Source organism: Primulina eburnea, chromosome 2 (genome assembly GCF_022965805.1).
Source record: "Primulina eburnea isolate SZY01 chromosome 2, ASM2296580v1, whole genome shotgun sequence".
Lineage (NCBI taxonomy): Eukaryota > Viridiplantae > Streptophyta > Magnoliopsida > Lamiales > Gesneriaceae > Primulina > Primulina eburnea.
The window spans coordinates 47,307,658-47,324,989 of NC_133102.1; the positions used below are offsets into that span (position 1 = coordinate 47,307,658).

General features: G+C 36.4%; 4 protein-coding genes across 7 annotated transcripts; 3 read left to right on the forward strand and 1 right to left on the reverse strand.

Annotated features, from left to right (window-relative positions):
• The first annotated feature begins 45 nt into the window (after positions 1-45).
• Positions 46-675, forward strand: LOC140823887 (ferredoxin-like). Its single transcript, XM_073185454.1, has one exon. The coding sequence runs from the start codon at positions 123-125 to the stop codon at positions 570-572; it is 450 nt and encodes a 149-aa protein (XP_073041555.1). The 5' UTR covers positions 46-122; the 3' UTR covers positions 573-675.
• A 74-nt stretch (positions 676-749) lies between these two features.
• Positions 750-4,281, reverse strand: LOC140823886 (MLO-like protein 4). The gene is made up of 15 exons (XM_073185452.1): positions 4,030-4,281; positions 3,886-3,943; positions 3,334-3,560; positions 3,127-3,243; positions 2,916-2,976; positions 2,743-2,831; positions 2,481-2,555; positions 2,315-2,400; positions 2,164-2,213; positions 2,035-2,075; positions 1,676-1,846; positions 1,561-1,596; positions 1,397-1,464; positions 1,205-1,265; positions 750-1,125 (listed from the first exon to the last, which is right to left on the reverse strand). Exons 1-15 carry the CDS (start codon positions 4,156-4,158, stop codon positions 829-831), a joined length of 1,566 nt encoding a protein of 521 aa, XP_073041553.1. The 5' UTR covers positions 4,159-4,281; the 3' UTR covers positions 750-828.
• Positions 4,282-7,842: 3,561 nt separating this feature from the next.
• On the forward strand, positions 7,843-11,747 carry LOC140823888 (uncharacterized). Of its 2 annotated transcripts, none has more exons than XM_073185456.1 (3): positions 7,843-8,061; positions 9,493-10,661; positions 11,348-11,747. In XM_073185456.1, the coding sequence occupies exon 2, from the start codon at positions 9,519-9,521 to the stop codon at positions 10,635-10,637; it is 1,119 nt and encodes a 372-aa protein (XP_073041557.1). In that variant the 5' UTR covers positions 7,843-8,061; positions 9,493-9,518; the 3' UTR covers positions 10,638-10,661; positions 11,348-11,747. The 2 variants fall into 2 exon arrangements, with proteins under 2 accessions (XP_073041557.1, XP_073041556.1); XM_073185455.1 differs by having other exon boundaries at positions 9,517-10,661.
• A 1,043-nt stretch (positions 11,748-12,790) lies between these two features.
• Positions 12,791-17,249, forward strand: LOC140823889 (uncharacterized protein At4g06598-like). 3 transcript variants are annotated; one of them, XM_073185457.1, is made up of 6 exons: positions 12,791-13,110; positions 13,438-13,580; positions 13,754-14,493; positions 15,834-15,909; positions 16,018-16,144; positions 16,544-17,249. In XM_073185457.1, exons 2-6 carry the CDS (start codon positions 13,536-13,538, stop codon positions 16,744-16,746), a joined length of 1,191 nt encoding a protein of 396 aa, XP_073041558.1. In that variant the 5' UTR covers positions 12,791-13,110; positions 13,438-13,535; the 3' UTR covers positions 16,747-17,249. The 3 variants fall into 3 exon arrangements, with proteins under 3 accessions (XP_073041558.1, XP_073041559.1, XP_073041560.1); XM_073185458.1 differs by having other exon boundaries at positions 13,548-13,580; positions 16,544-17,247; XM_073185459.1 differs by lacking the exon at positions 13,438-13,580 and having other exon boundaries at positions 12,792-13,110; positions 16,544-17,245.
• The last annotated feature ends 83 nt before the right edge of the window (positions 17,250-17,332 follow it).

Here is a 17,332-nt window from a genome sequence, read left to right on the forward strand (position 1 = left end):
ACAACCACACATTTTCAAGCTGAAGCTGAGCCAATTGGTGCTAATATGATAAAGCCACGATATCTCCAAGCTTCAAAGATCATCCAATTCCTCTCTGTCCCCGCGGTCACCATCCTCCAACAATGGCCACTCTCTTCGGCACCGTCAGCGCCTCCCTCCTCCCCCGCCGTAGCCCCACATCTCCCGCAGCCTGCACCTCCATATTCAACAGAACCACCCAAGCCACCACCCTCTTCCTTCCCAAGCTCTCCCCCTCCAAGGGAAGAGTCACCTGCATGGCCACTTACAACGTGAAACTGCTGACCCCGGACGGAGAGTTGACGTTCCAGTGCGACGACGATGTCTACATCCTGGACCAAGCGGAGGAAGCCGGGTACGAGCTGCCGTACTCCTGCCGTGCCGGATCTTGCTCCTCTTGCGCCGGGAAAGTGTTGAAAGGGACAGTCGATCAGGAGGATGGCAGCTTTCTTGACGATGATCAGATTGGTGATGGATGGGTTTTGACCTGTGTTGCGTTTCCCAAGTCTGATGTTACTATTGAGACGCACAAGGAGGAGGAACTCACAGGTTGAGGAGATTTCATGTGTTTTGATGCAAATTAATTACAGGGGAAAATGTATTATTTAATTTAGTTGGATAAATTTTAATACATATTTCTCAAAACATGTTCAATTTTCCATCGACCACACAAAATTCAAAGAAAAATTGTCATGATGATAGATATCGAGAACACCCCACCCACCCATATCAAAATAATAAAGATAATACTCAAGAAATTGTACATACTTGCTAGTCAAAATTAATAATGCAGAGTCTTCTTGGCCTGTTCTATGGATCTTTTTCTTCACTACCTTTTTCATGGTCGACTAAATTTGAAGCGTCAAAACCACATTGTTGATCTACATTAGACAGTTCGAGACGAGCACTTGATGAACCTGGAGACGAACATGGAGACACAGTACCTGATGCAGCTGTGTTCGTCTCGTCTCCTTCGTCGATCGACCACGTGGACCTTGTTGTGATCGAGTTCAAAGTCCTGGACCGCTCCTTCACCCTCTTGCACCAACTATGTAACGATATTCGAACACTCTCAGCGATCAAAGCTTTCTTGAAACGCGATCCCATCTGATCATAAATAGCGGAACTGATTAAACGGGAATAAAGACGCTCCGACTCTTATTTTACTTCCAAGCAGTTTACCAACCGTTGTGATGATTAGGTTGAGAGGAACCGTGCTATAGCCACACCAGAACTGCACAAGGACTCTGCAGAAAACCCGAATCATACGCGAGAGATGGTTGATTTAAGTTTAATCACGATTCTCATATTGATGAAGGCATCATGAGTTTGATTTTAGACAATAAGTTAATAAATCAGCTTGGAAATATGAAATTACCCGGTAATCAACCGGATGATGATCATTCCGTGGTTGTTCGTGAAACAAGATCTTTCTTTAAATCCCCACTGCAAAAAGAAAGGAAAAAAAAATCCTATTTACTCCTAAATTTGATGTAGTCCCGAGTACAATCCAGGCTAGGCAATGTTCCTGATGTTTCTTACCAAGGTCCAGATAAAAGATGCCATCTCAAAAGCATTCTGCATTAAAAGAGGTTAAAAGGTTGGTACCATACTTAAATTTCCATGTGTGCCATAAAGCTAGGAATGCATGGTTCACCTGAAATGATATGAACTGTATCAAACATAGCAGAACTTCGGGTTTCCCGAACCAAAAAAGATCATCTCTGGGCTTCACTTGATTCGCGATGGATGGCTCTCTTGGCTCAGCAATTTCAAGTGCTAACAGGGACACAACATGCTGGAGTTTCGTCCCCACTATCATGACAAGCTTTAACATGACAACTCTGTGCGTGTTAGAAATGTAAACAGTAGCAGACTGATCAAGAATATAGCGGTGCACGACTAATTACTTTAAAGAAGAAACATCCGTTTAGAAATTACGAAGGTTGTCCAATTTGTTTTGCATTTAAAGTAGGCATGAACAGAAAACTAGATAAGAAGCTGCAGACTACTTACAATTGCGGGTATAAACGAAAGCCAGAAGTAAATATTAAGACCTGCACCCCGACATACAATTACAAAGACTTCAATTTATTTCAAGAAACTGGTGCTTTATTGATATTGACATATGATCGAATTTAGTACCGTGCACGTTTATGAAGATACAGAGAATGGCATAACCCCAAAGTGGGCAGCTGCAAATCAAAAAAATGGGTATAGCTCAAGAAAAGATTCTAAGAGATCTCTGATATAAACTCCCTAGTCCTTATAGTTGAGAACAGGTTGTGTGGAGTACCTGATTCCAACGATCTTATAGTATTCATCTTCCATGCCGCGAACCATGTATTTATGAAAATTGTACGACTGGGGCAATCTGTGATTCTGCAATTTACAGATAAGCTTATACACTTATCTTGTTCTAGGTGAAAAGTCATATTATTGTTTCTTGACTGAATACTCACGGTGATGAAACCCAATCTCAATGCCATATAATCTGACTTCTGTACTGAGCTCCTAAACTGTCTAAGGAAGCAAAGCTGCATATATTGAATGTAGACATGTCGACTAAGTTTGAGTTGGAAATATATCTACGGAAGAAGAAAAAATCCCAACCAACGAAAACTGAAGCCAAAGTTGAGCTCCAAATGTTTAACATTTGGTTTATTTTGTTCGGCAAAATATTTGATCAAGATATGGCATGAAAGTAATGATGAGAAGTAATACCATCCAGATGAGAACTCGACTCCTACTCCATGGATGGGATGCACGATGCAAAGCAAAGGTCGATTGTCGTCTCATCACCTTGTTCTTTGCTGCCAACCAAGCTCGGAATTTATTTGTGAATTTTAGTAATTATAAAAGAACGAAGGATTAATGTGAACAAAAATTTCAATTACCTTGTGCATTCGCCTCAGCCACCAGGCCTGCCTGAATCTCCCACTTCCTCCAGCTATATATCTGCATTCAGGAACCGACTTACAAATATGACGAGGTTGAAGTTTTATGTTAAGCATTCCTCTGCAACCGCTATTTTGGGCAAAAAATTCCTGATAAATTTGATATTATTTAATGCCGAATGAGATTGCAAATGAAGATGAATATGGCTACCTTGCTCATAGACAAGCCAACTACCACACAACTGTATAGAACATGAGTTATACCGAGAACAAACAAGAACCGGTTGAGTTGTTCAAGTCCTTGTGCAGAAACAAATGGTTCACGACCCTGAAAACAAAAGCAAACGCCTCAATTCGTATACCTTTTCTTCCACAATTATATCCTAGAAAACACATCGAACACCAGTGTTTTTGTTACCTCGCCGCAACTATGAGATGCATTGTAAATCAATCCTTTCGGAGGAATATGAGTCCCGTTGAAAGAATCCAGTTTTTCCAAGAGCAACATTCTCTTTTTCTCGGTATAGTCTTTCTCGGAACATATGTAGAATTTGCTGGTGAATAGGGATGAGTTTACACAGATTTGAGAGATCCACTTTGACCATTGCCCCAGCAACAAAGAAATAAGGCCAAGAAGCATCAACTCTGCCCCAAATTTCCAACACAAGTTTCAGCAATCTTTACAGTAACTCGGTGCATAAGTACTCACAATGACACGTTGACTCCAACAAATTAAATTTAAATTATAACTTACACTTTTATAGCTTATAACTTGAGATTTTAAATGGAAATGCAGACTTGGTATTTGTATTTCCGATGCTATGATAAAGTAAATTTTTTTTAAAAAAATATTTCACCACAAAACAACTCCAAAATTATAGGCGACAAAATTATACATAACATAAACATTAGGCTGCACAAAAGCCAAAGTATGTTACAAAAAAGGATGTGCTTTACTATATAAATACACCTTCCTTGATTTTCTCCAAAGAAGCAAACAACGCTTTTCTTTTTGTCTTCTTCAACCACTGCATTAGAAAAAAAACACATGAAACAGCAGCAATTATATATGAACTATCACGAAGAAGAAAGGCAAACTCGCGGATGGACCAACCTTTCCGAATCGGAAAATAGAGCGTTCAACAAATAAGCAGACGAAAACCATGAAAGTGGTGAGAGTAGCAACAGACCATGTTGGTGTCACCTCCAAAGATCTCCCTTCCCTTTCCTCACTCTCCACCATTTTTGCACTCGAGTCAATATCCAACAGCTTCTGCGCCGCCGAAACGGAAACGGGCTATTTCTTCTCCAATAGCACAGCTATTTTTCAAGAAAATGCGTGATTTTCTTGAAGAAGATACGTGAAATGGTGAACTGGGCAGCTGGGGTTGCACATGTTTTTTCCAGTATTTAAATAAACCGATTATTATTGTAGTATATTAGATAATAATAAACACAGCCGGGATTGTCACATGCATGGCAGCAACCATGTTGAAAAAACATGAGATTTGTGGGAAGGATAGGCTATATTTTATTCCATCAAACAGTCAACTGAATATTTTTTCTCCTTGTTTTTTGGAGGGGGGAGATTTTGTCATTTTATAATGTTTATTGCGTAATTTATGTTTAATTAATTTCCTGCGGGAATCAAAAGATATTTGACGAATACATAAAATATCTTTTAAACATAATTGATTTTTTCAGATCGCATTTCACAATCGACATCATGCTATGTGATTTGGTATTTGATAAATATTTTATATATTTCATTCTGACCTTGTAAGTTTTTGTATTTAAAATATATATTTATCGAGAGGTTAATTTTTTTGGATAAAAATTATTTTTCATAAATTTTCTCCTCGTATTTCTCAAAATTAAAATCAACGACGATGATTATACTTTTAGATATAAAACCGAAAATATATTTTAAAAACGTTGATCAACTCTCATTGCAGTTGATTATGTTAATCTTTTTCCTATATTTTACTGTTTGTCACTAGGACTTGTAAAATCCTACCCATCTTGATTCTCGGCCCTCTTTTCCCAGATCCGAATTGTTGGAATTTTTCCGGCCCTGATCAATTTTCTTCACTTATATATAGCATATATTGTTTCATTCTTTCATCTCTGTCAATCGTTTGAGTATTACTTATCAGACAATTGAAACATTTAAAGGTTACGTTTGGTAACCATGATAAAGGAATGATTATTAAATAATCATCTATTATCTCATGTTTGGTTAATTTTTAATTTAGCATGGAAGCTCTGATTATGATTGAAAGCCCTCATTATTTATGTTATTTGTGTGATTAAATATCTCTCCTCAAATGTGTGATAATGTATAATTCTTGAATAGTGATAATAATAAAATTGTATATTGACCATAATACCGTAAATTGTCTTCTTCAATATAATATAAAAATTAAAATTAATGAAAATTTAATAATTAATATAATATTTAAATTTTTATTATATTTTTTTATAAATTAATTTCATATATTTTATTATTTTCAATCATTTTAAACAAAATAAATTGTAATGCAAATATATCTTAAATTAAATTTTTATAAATTTCTAATTTGTTAATTAATTCTTTTATGAAAATAAATATTTATTAAATTCTATTTTATTTTGTTTAATGATTATCGTAATATTTTCAAATATATTTCTAATAAATATATTTAAATTAATTTTAATAAATGTAAATTATAATTATAAATATTTAATTATCTATCCAACTATTTTAAGAATATATATTTATTATACTTGGGACATTTTGGTCATTACAATAAAATTTACAAAATTAATCCATCATTTTAAAATCATACCAAACATCATGTTATTTATCCCACCATACTATTAAGCCATATATCTCATTTTTTAATAATTCTAATTACTACTCATTTACTTATCTCATCACACGTACCAAATGGAGCCTTATATGATATGAAAAAAAACTACATCTGTCTGGATAAAATGGCTTCGAAATTAAATTTCTTACATGCACAACTACATGACACATAGTTTTTTTGCTTATCATACGTAAGAACCTTTAGTTTGGAAGATGAACAACTTTGAAAATTAATCACATTGTAACCCAATAACTCATCTTCTATAGAAGCTTGTTTCACATGATAATCATGACTCTCACTTATTTCAGTTTGAAACTCAACTCATTTATTTTTTGTGTAAAGCTTAACCATTTGAGTTTTCATTTTTGCTGTTTTTACTTGATCATGGGATTCTCGATCATATCGACATGGTTAACAACTAACTCGTTGTGTCTTTGATGTCGAATTGGTCTATTGAAATGGGTGATAAAATCCATCAATGAACTAAGTGGTCTATTGAAATGGGTGATAAAATCCATCAATGAACTCTTATTTGAAACATAATTCTTGAAAAATGAATGTCGACTTTCAGATTTCTGACTACTTGACATTCCAACTGAAAATACATGTTTAAAACATGATAGCAACCACTTGTGTCGCATTTCATACATTAATGTTAACCAATCATTTTGCTCCAACCTAGAAATTGATAACCTCTTCATAGGAATTATCAAATCCATCGAGTGCTGTAGAATTTGCAATGACATTCTTTATGATTCGACAACGATCAGGAAAAGTCACGTGATCTAATTTATCCGGCAATTTTTTCAGTATGGATCACAAACTATATCGATGCATTGTTTGGGGGAGAACATGTGCAATGAATTTTGTCATATTAGGATCCCGATCAGTAATGATCACGTTTGTTGCACCTTAAGGGATTCCTTCTATGAACTTGTTACGCAGTCAAACAAAAGACTCGATTTTCTCGTAACTTAGAAAGCCGCAACAAAAAACAATTGTCTGCGGATGATGATTAACTCTTACAAATAGTGCGAAAATCATTTCATATATGTTGATGTTATACGTCGTAAACACAACTACATCACCAAATACATCGTATGCCTTCCTTGATACATAACCCGCCCAAAAACACATGCTATTTTTTTTCATCTGATGACCGGAAGATGGTTTTTGGGACATAAACACATCATAACTCATAGCTTTTCCAATTTGATTGTAGAGCAGAACACTCATGATCGTTGTCTTCTGTGTACGTACTTCTCTGTTAACTTCTTTTCACACTGCGAGTCTTACGATAAAAGATTGAAATAATGAGATGATTAGGAGTCGTTACAACAGTTTAGTTTTGTCTAAATTGTTTTTTTTCCTTCATATTTAATTTAAAATTTGGACTTGCATGATCTATTTCGTAACCACATCATAATGATATCTCTTTTATTGTGATCGTGAAACATATAATCTTTACATATTGGTTTTTCTATTTTTACTCAATAGATCCATTGTTTTATGTCAAAATTAACATAAATTTTGTCTACGATTCCAGAATTATTCAAGAGGAGAAGATCTATATCGTGATTATGTTCAAATATATGAGTTTGAACTATTTAGGGGAGAAAGAACTATTATGTGTAAAAGAACAAACCAGGAGCTACGGGGCTTAGATCAAGGTTTTGGACATGGCTGCCAAATCAGCAGACGCCATGGTTGGGTAATAGATATAGTTCGTGAAATGGGGAGAAAAAAAATTACTTTACTCACCCCATTGCACAAAATCCGCAGGATTGAAGAGAGCGGATTACCACACTACAATCTTGCTTTCCTTACAAATCTGCTTTCATTCTCGATTCGCTCGCATTCGCATTTTCAATCATGGCCATCGGCCACCACCTGCCGCCGCCAGTCGTCTGGGTGTGTGGCGTGCCCACACCCATATGATGTTGAATTACCTCCAAAAAAAAAAATAAAAAAAATAAATTGGGCCAGAAAAAATCTGACCCTTGGATGTACCCTGCAGGCATTGCCTGCAGGTAGGATAAATATCGCCGCAGCTCCACATGATTTTTTGTGTCGAAGCGTTTTTTTTCACCGTTTTTGTTGCTCTTCCCAACCCTTGTTAAATCCCAGATTCGATTGATTATCACTCTTAAACAAGTCGATGAAAATTAAGCTAATTTACCGTCGCGTTTCCTTTTTTGTGTAAGAATTTTCCCTGCTGGGTCACTTTCCTTTTCTTATTTTGCAAGGATCTAGGGTTTTCTCTCGACATTATCGAGCAGAGGTATCATATCAAAGTAAGAGACTTTACCTTTTTTTATTGCCATTTAAAGGTTAAATTTTGAATCTGTATATGGTGGCTAGTCGGATATTTGGATGTACTATGCAGTTCGCTTGAATTATAGGCGTGTTGCTCTGGTTCTTGACATATTAGATGTTTTATCATGCTTTCGATTCCGTTGGTGGTGTTGCGTCGTCTGGGTTTTTTTTTTTTTGTTGGGTATTATTTGCGTTATTTCACCTAATTATAGCAATTCATTCTCCCTAGGTTCAGCATGAGGTCAGAAAGTGCACTTGACTTCTATATCAGTTCATTAATCTATTATCAGAGAATTTGGTCATTTACTTTTGTCGATTTTATTTGCGTGACTATGATATACATGGATAAAATTGTATTTTTCCGATGCTCCTTGTTTTATTGATAAATTCAAACGTTTATCAGTAGGTTATCTATTTGATGGAAGAATTGTGCTACTTGTTTACATTATTCATATGATTGTATTAGCAATTGGTACGATTCCATAACTTGAAAAACCAATGTGAAAATTGTTAGGTGAGAAATTGTTGTCACCGATCAGGTAGTTGATGGATCATGTTGGTCTCCAAGGTTCTATATGCAAGCTTCTAAAATTAGCTAAGCACCAATCGCGTGCCAGAGCAACGCCTAGAGCCTAGGCACTAGGCGTGGTCGCGTGGACTAGGTGGATTTTACAGTATCAAGAGACTTGTAATAGTTCTTAGAATAAATTTCAACTCAAACTTTGTTAAAATCAAATTGACACCTGATTCATTCTTCCAACTTCTTCTGCTTAAGACAGGTCATGATAATAGACAATGCAATAGAAATCAAAATACAGAAAAAAATAACATTTAGGGTCAATTTCGATTTTCTTATGTGTGCAGAAGTAAGCAGATGAGAGTCGTATGTTAGGGCAAGCGTAAGTCAACAAACCGTAGTTTTAATTGGGCTTTCAATTCCAAAAATAAAAGTAAAAACTTATAATTTTTTCTTATGTCATATTCTGGTTTAAATGGGTTTCAGAAATTAAAAGTCCAAAAAAAATTTCCCAAAATAACTCTAAACGCCTAAGCCCGCCTAGGCGCCCTTGCCGCCTAGCATCTTTTCGGTATGGTCGGGCAGCACCTAGCGCCTAGGAGGTCGCCTAGCCCGAGTATTAGAACACTGGCCACAGGAGTTGCTAAAACTTCTCATGAAACTTGATCATCATAGCATCACATTAACATCTGTGGCATCAGTGCGCATGGAGAATGATCAATGATGGTTTTCCACCTATGAGATGTGGCTGTCAATGGTTGGTTTTGTGATTAAAAAAATAGCTTTTGACTTGCATTATTTGCTTGAATTTCTAGTGTGTCTCTTATGTCCTTTCTTCAAAAAAGAAAGATTTTTGTAAAACTGTCACATGTACTCAATTTAATGGTTGCAGTTTTATGTTTGTGTGCGTGTTTAGGAATGAAGAGAACAACATATTACGAAGCTGTAGCTCAGGTGCTGGATCAATGGCCTATCAAGAAAGCACTCACATACTCTGATGTTGATATAACCCATCCTTTTCTGACATTGTCTCGGCAGCAAGTTGAGGCTCATATTGTGGTGTATATGACTCCTCAACAGGAGGAACATTTAAGAGCTGAAGGCCAGGTGAATTTTAATGCACAAGATGATGACACTGGTGAAAAGTATGTGATGAAACTGAAATGGCGTGGAAGCTATTATAATCTAATTGGCAAATGGGGGAAAGTTGTCCGCGGGAAGGGACTTGAAGTTGGGCAGGAAATCAAACTTGGGTGGTTTAATGGTTGCTTGCACTTTTCAGTTCCGCAACAGCAGATTGTCACAGCTCCACCAATCCGAGCTGTTACGACGCATATTACACAGGACCACTGGCCTATCAAGAAGGTATTGACACCTTCTGATGTGGATCCTAATCACCCTTTTCTTCCGTTGTCTCGCAAATCTGTCGAGGACCATATTATCGTGCACTGGACTCCGGAAGAAAGAGATAGTTTGAGAAAGGAAGAGCAGGTATCCATAACTGCACGAGATTATGATACTGGTGATGCTCATGGGATGAAATTGAAGTGGCGAGGAAATTATTATAATCTTATTGGAAAGTGGGCAAACATAATAAGACATAAAGGGCTTGGTGTCGGCCAAGAGATTAAAATACGATGGATGAATAACTGTTTATACTTCTCAGTTCCAGAGGAGCGTTATGTACCAGCATCATTGGGACACGATAGCTGGCCTGTTAAAAAAGCTCTCACATTGTCTGATGTGGATACCAATCATCCTTTTCTTACTCTTCCCGGGAAAGCAGTCGAAGACCATATTCTTTTCTATTGGACACCCCAAGCTCGAGAACAATTGAGGAACGAACATCAAGTCGGTATTAATGCTCGAGATGATGATACTGGCGATTTATATGTGATGAAATTGAAATGGCGTGGAAGTTATTACAATCTAATTGGTAAATGGGGCAAAATCATTAGAGAGAAGGGGCTCCAGGTGGGCAGAGAGATCTGGGTACGCTGGGACAATGGCTGCTTGATCTTTTCGGTTCCTCAATGATGGGTTCATTTTGTGCAGACATCGGTACAACAAAAGTGCTTTTGCTAAACAGATACGCATTTGGATGGGCTTTTTTGTTTGAACACAGCTCTTAAAAAGCCAGAAGCCACAAAATCGGGCTTTTAAGCTTTTAAAGTCAGGAAAAAAATTATTTTTACTCCTTTATCCAAACATGGAACTGCTTTTGATTTCTGAAAACAACAAATTAAATAGTTTGCTTAAGAAAGCAATTCTGTAAGTCGAGTGCTTCTGTATCTATATTGACCTATGATTACTTGTATATCAAAATCTCTAGATTGTCTTTATCTGTAAATTATTATCATGCTGGGCGTGATCAAGAAGTGTTGGTCCAGGCTTGCTAATGACTGGTGCTTGAATTTTATGAGAAGTTAAACATTTAGCAAGTTCGTTATCACAAAAGTATGGATTCTTGCGAATCATTCTTTACTTTTATAAATTTTAGTGTTGTTGGATCATTCTTCACGTTTCTGTTTTATCATATGTTGCTCTCGATAGACATCCGTTTACCTTTCCAGTTATCTCTGATTATATTCTGCAATACTGTTCTTTGCTGTGTATTATCTTTAAACATCGAAGGCACTAGTTTGGCTTAGTATGGAGTAAAATGTAATGGCACGTCCATCTGAATGATGGGTAGTTTTAGCTTTGACATCATATGACTAACATCATGAGTATATTAAATTTTGCAGGTCACTGTTTTCAGATTCCGAAGTTCTTACTCACGGTTCTCTTGTGTCACGTTCTAAACCAGCTGTTTTGGCCCAAGTGTCATCGGAAAGGGTTGCTTTCTCTACCTGCACTCCCTCACATATGACATATCTGCCCTGGCTTCTGTTTGTCGATATACAAATGTGGAATCTTTGGTAATTTGGTTTTTCAGAAACAAAGAAACCAGGGTAATAGATCTGCAATTGATTTGATAGCACTTGTATGCATATTTTCATGCGTGATATTTTAGCTTAGGCCTATTGACAATTACCCATTCTGTTGTAGGAGACCGTTTGAACTTTGTAATTTGAAAACTTAGACTACCATTTCCTGATTCTGGACATTGGTAAATACGGAAGTTGGATGCGTGGTCAGGTTTCATGTTGGGAATTCGGTACTGGAAAAATGAATATCGTGGTTAAATAAATTTTTGGCGACATGGATTGTTGTTGGCAAAGAAAAAAAAACCCACAAGAAATTAGCGGTAACATGCGGTTATTGGCTTTCAGCTCTCAGGTAAAAGCAGGTTTTTGGCTTCTTGCTTTCGGATAAAAATGCATTATCATGGAGATTAAACTTTTAAATACTTTAGCTAGTTTTACTTCCCCGAACAAGATACCGGGCTTCACTGGTGTTGAAATTGTTCCACTATCAGATTCCAAATCCCTTCACGCATTCGTGTAAAATTATAATGGGTAATTATGTCGATAGTGACTACCAATGTTGTACCGAAAACCGTGGTGGGCAGTTCATGGTGGTCGCCAGAATGCTTAATTCAAACGATAATGATCTTACACACAAGATAAGAGTAAGCGAAGGTAGAAACAGAGCATCTTTCAATGCAATATGGATAAATTATAGAAAAACATTAAACTCTCTGTGTAACCAATTCTTCTTTTCGACAAGAAACATCTACGTCGTGTTTTATGTTGTAAGTTCAACTAAATCACAAAGACATGTCTCATGAGTCTTAATTTTATAAGACGATTTTTTTTACTAAATCTATTAAAAGTATTATTTTTAATATCAAAAATACGTTGAGTAGGTCGATTTGTGTCACGAAAAAAGACGCATGAGATTTTCCTGCATTAAATGCTCCAACTAAATTTGTGGGTTTTAAAAGTAATAGATTTAATTCTGCTGACATTGATGTCACCAAACTCTCCCTTTTCAAAGTCGCAATTCTAGCTATTTAAATCTTGCCTAACTTGTGCCCGTTATTTTGAGAAAAGATTGACACTGATTACAAATTATTGAAGTAGAAGAGCTTTGAGCATAATGAATGGATTGAAACCGTCAGACGGTATGCCTATCAATTATATATCTGCAACATAAATCAGAATAAATCGATAAATTATGCCTAAAAAGACATATGAAAAGAGTGTATATATTATATATATACAGAGTCTCGTATATTTATTTTTATAGTTTGTATAATAGAATCTTACGCGGAGCAAGAATCTTTTTGGAATGAGAGCATATAGAATTGGGACAAATGCGCTTGCATTTGCGATTGTGGGCTGTCAACAAACTCTAATCTAAAAGCCGCACCTTTTTCACCATATAAGATATCAACTTTTGTGTGTAGAGAGAGAGAGAAACCAGAAGCAAGGATCCGAATCGAGACCAGAAGTGTAGCTAGATAGAACAAACCCTAGGGAAAACGGGAGTGAACCCTTCAATTTTTGCCCTCTGGGTTGGCTTTATTTTGCATTATCCGGATCTTTTTTCGCAGTTCTTGAAGGTTAGAATTCATTTTTGTCCTCCATTTATTTCACGATATGTATTCGATTTGATCTGGATTCATGAAATGTGGATGAAGAGAGCTTGGCTTTTATGGATATATGTTTTTATGTGTGAACAGTGGGGGGTGGTGAAGGAAGACTAGTTACGGGAATTGAATCTAGCTTGTATTTTGTTCCGAGATTTGCAAAAAAGGGCCCTTTTATTTTGTATTGATTTTGCTTTTGCTTCATCTTTAGCTGGAATAATGGAAACAATGTGATGGACGGGTTACTGCTATTTTTTTTTTAGCTTGGGGCAATTTAGAATGATGTTTTGAAATCGATAGGTGCTGGACTGTATCTGGTTCACTTCACTAGCTGCAGTATTTGTATGATTGAATGTGAATTACGATATTAAGAGTTGGTGACTAAATGGAGTTTTTAAATGTTCTCGCAGCATAACAAGCCTGAGTTGATCTGTTGTTTTCAGGTATGAAATTGATATTTGAGTAAGTTCGTAGTTTAATGGTTTCAGGGAAATGTAAACTGGTAAATTTAAGAATTAAACTACACATGTTATTTGCGGATTATCATTAAAATAAAATCGTAATACTAAATTGCAATTTCCTTGAGATACTAACCTCGTTTATCGATTTGTTTCAGGAATTGGATTTTTCTCCTATGGCAAACTCCAAAGGACCGTCGAGCATTAGAAGTGTGATGTACACTGGAAAGAACACTTTACTACCTCCTAAAAGTCCATATCCCAGCATATCCTCAGGGTTCACCGACTATGTTCCCACTTCTGCAACTGGTCCAAAAGCTCCTCCAAGGCCTAGAGAAGGAAACACACACCATCAGCGGACCTCCTCTGAAAGTTATTTGATAGAGGAGCAACCTTCCTGGCTTGATGAACTCCTCAATGAGCCAGAAACTCCCGTGCGTAGGGGAGGTCATCGTCGCTCATCAAGTGATTCATTTGCATATTTTGATGCAAATAATGTTGGAAGCTTGATTTATGACTCCCAGAATGATAACAAGAACAATAATATAAATCTAGTGCCTTCGTGGGGATCTCAAGAATTCGATACATATGCGGACATGCGACATGGCTCCTTCTTTGTCGACCCCCAACCACCTGGTAAAACAAAGAACAGGGGGTGGAATACATCCGTCAGTTCAACCCTGCCTCCTCATGGCCATCGATCTAGGGACAAGACTCTTGTTTCAAATGCAGGTCTATTAAGCACTTCACCAGATGCAGAATGGAATCCACCATTCTTGAATGAAAGCCGGGATGCTGTTAAATCTGGTATTCAAGATCCCAATGATTCCTCTGAAAAAAAAGACTCTTCTCAGGCCAAGCTTCCTGCTCCAGAAACAGATACAAAACGTGCCAAGCAGTATGTTGATTTGTCTAATTGTCTTTACCTGAAATTTGATATAGTTTGGTTTTTAAGTCGATCGATCTTTAACTTCCAGTCAACAAGATTTAGCCTGTTTTGATATTTAAATTTCTCTAGCTTTCCTGATGTTGCATAATAATTTGGAAATAAATTGATGATCAATGCAAACTGAAATTTTTTGATGATTGTTCTTAGTTTTTTGTTTCTCAGTCGCTGTCATAATATGATATCTGAAATTTCCTATCGCTCCTTTGGGTTGATAATTTGGTTGACAAATCAAATAACTTTACAGAATATTTTATATCGTGACGCAAACTCACTCAATTTTGTCCAACCATTTTCATCTTCTTGTGATTGAAATGTTTAAGGCTGTGATTTAGTTTTCTCGAGATGTTATGGAGAAATTTAAGTAATGACCATTGTTTGACTATGAATTTGAAATCTAAAATTTTTAAATTTTAACCTTTGTTTGGTCTTTGCTTTTTGAAAGAAAAAATGTTTTAAGAAGGCCATAATCAAAATAAATGTTTGACTAAGATTATTTTTCAAACTATCCTGTATACACATGGCAAGTTCTCCGTGAAAAGTTTCCCATGCTTGTCTTTATTTTTTCTTTAGCTATTGGAGTTTGGAGACGAAAATTTTTCTGTACTTGCCTCTACATTTAAAAAACAAGTTTTTATGTAAATATGAATCTTGTAGGAAATAATGCTTGAGTTGAAAACTTTGGATACCCAATAATAAATAAATATTTTTCTAATATGATATATGGAGTAGTAAATAAGCAGTCATGGCCAATGATTTGAGGATTGTGTGCTTAGTACAATTTGAAAAAGACAGATCGGAGCATATTTGGATTGGCTGCAAGATTAAATTGTGATAAACGACATAATTTAAGAAGCATTCATTTGAATGTTTGGATTACAAGAAGTGCAGCAATGCCAATTTGGATTAATATTAGGCAGAGTGGAGAAGAGTTCGAAATGTTTGCTTGTTGAGCATGTGCTTGTGGTCCTGGGGCTCGTAAATGATCGAGTTGTCTATACTTCCGAAGATATTTCTGTTTTTCACACGCAATAGTTAAATTATTTTTTTAAACGCAATACAGTTGGCATTGTGATCTTGACAAATCTGTTGCATGATACAGGCTGATATTTCTTTTGTGTTCTTTCTAGACTTTGCCGTTGAGAAAATGAGAAAAAACGCCTCGACATCATATTTGTTGTCACGCTATTCAAATTGTCATGTTTGCGTCAATCATATTTCATTAATTTAAAAGCAAATAATATCAATTTTTCTGAGTCTCGAAAACTCAAGACACACTGTATTGATTGTAGGCAATTCGCTCAACGCTCACGGGTCCGGAAGCTTCAATACATTGCTGAACTTGAAAGAAATGTCCAAGCTCTACAGGCAAGTTATTTTCTGCTTTGGAAAATTATTTTAGGTGGAGCTCATGGTACATGTTTTCAATTTATACAATTGGAAGTCCTGGATGTAATTTTGTTGTGTATAATTTAGGCCGAAGGCTCTGGAGTTTCTGCTGAACTTGAATTCCTTAACCAACAGAATCTCATTCTGAGCTTGGAGAATAAAGCACTGAAGCAGCGATTAGATAGTTTAGCTCAGGAGCAGCTTATCAAATATAGTAAGTATATTTGATAACCAATTTCTTTCAATATCTTCCACTGTAAAGCTAGCGTATAAATTATTTTCATCATGTAACGCATTTTACTTGATTCGTTATTCATATACTTGTTGCTCTAACTGTATAAATATGTGGTTGACATATACACATGCAAAACTTGATGCTTGATAAGTGTCGGTTCTTCGTTTAACCATTTGGTTTAGAATCTTTCATCCAGCCTTGATGCCTATTCTTTTCTTGGATCTTGTAGCCATTGTCTAAAACGAAGGATGAAAATTTGGTATTTAAAATTGATATGGATGTCTTTACAAAGAGCTACCTACATCTTTGTTCTGTGATAGTTATTCTTAAATGGCCATAAATACCATCACTATAACCAAGTTTGCGGGCTCTGTGCAGTGGAACATGAAGTATTGGAGAGAGAAGTCGGAAGGCTACGGTCCTTGTATCAGCAACAACAACAGCCTCAGCAGCAGCAAACTCCTACCAGCCATCGACGTGCCAACAGCAGAGATCTTGACCAACAATTTGCCAACCTTTCTCTAAAATACAAGGAAGCAAGTGCTGGTCGTGACTCTGGATCAGGCCAACTTCATATTTGAGCTTTTTCCACAAATCCCATGTCCCAACCCATTTCTGAACTGACCATCCAATGCAATGCCAACGACAATGACCAGTCTCCATCATGTTTTATTGAAAGCTGGACTTGTGCAGTAGTCCTTTGCTGTAGAATAACCTCGCTTGCTTTGCTTGTGTTGTTCCTTTATCTTTATTTGGTTCCGGTTAGTGTTTGTTTCCTCATGTGCCTGGTAATCTGTGCTGGAAAATAGTACTTCTGGCCGATGATTCGCCTGAGGTGGTTACCCAAACGGGGTTGATGCTAGTGGCTTTCGATTGTGTATGGTGATTGATTAGAAACTGACGTACTTTCTATTGCATTATCCTTTGATGAAAGTATCTGAGATTGGATCTTATCTAAGTTTGAGATTGGACCTTATCTAAGTACTCTCTTCTGATTGCTGATAGAGATGTTGAAGTGTAATTACCCAACTTTGCTCAATAAATTTGTTTCATAAAATAGTCTAAATTCCCTGAAACTTCAGAGTACTGAAGCACTTTACCAGAGTTACATGATCTATCATTTAAGCGAGCAAATGTAAAATTTTGATCGAGTGCATGCAAGAGCTT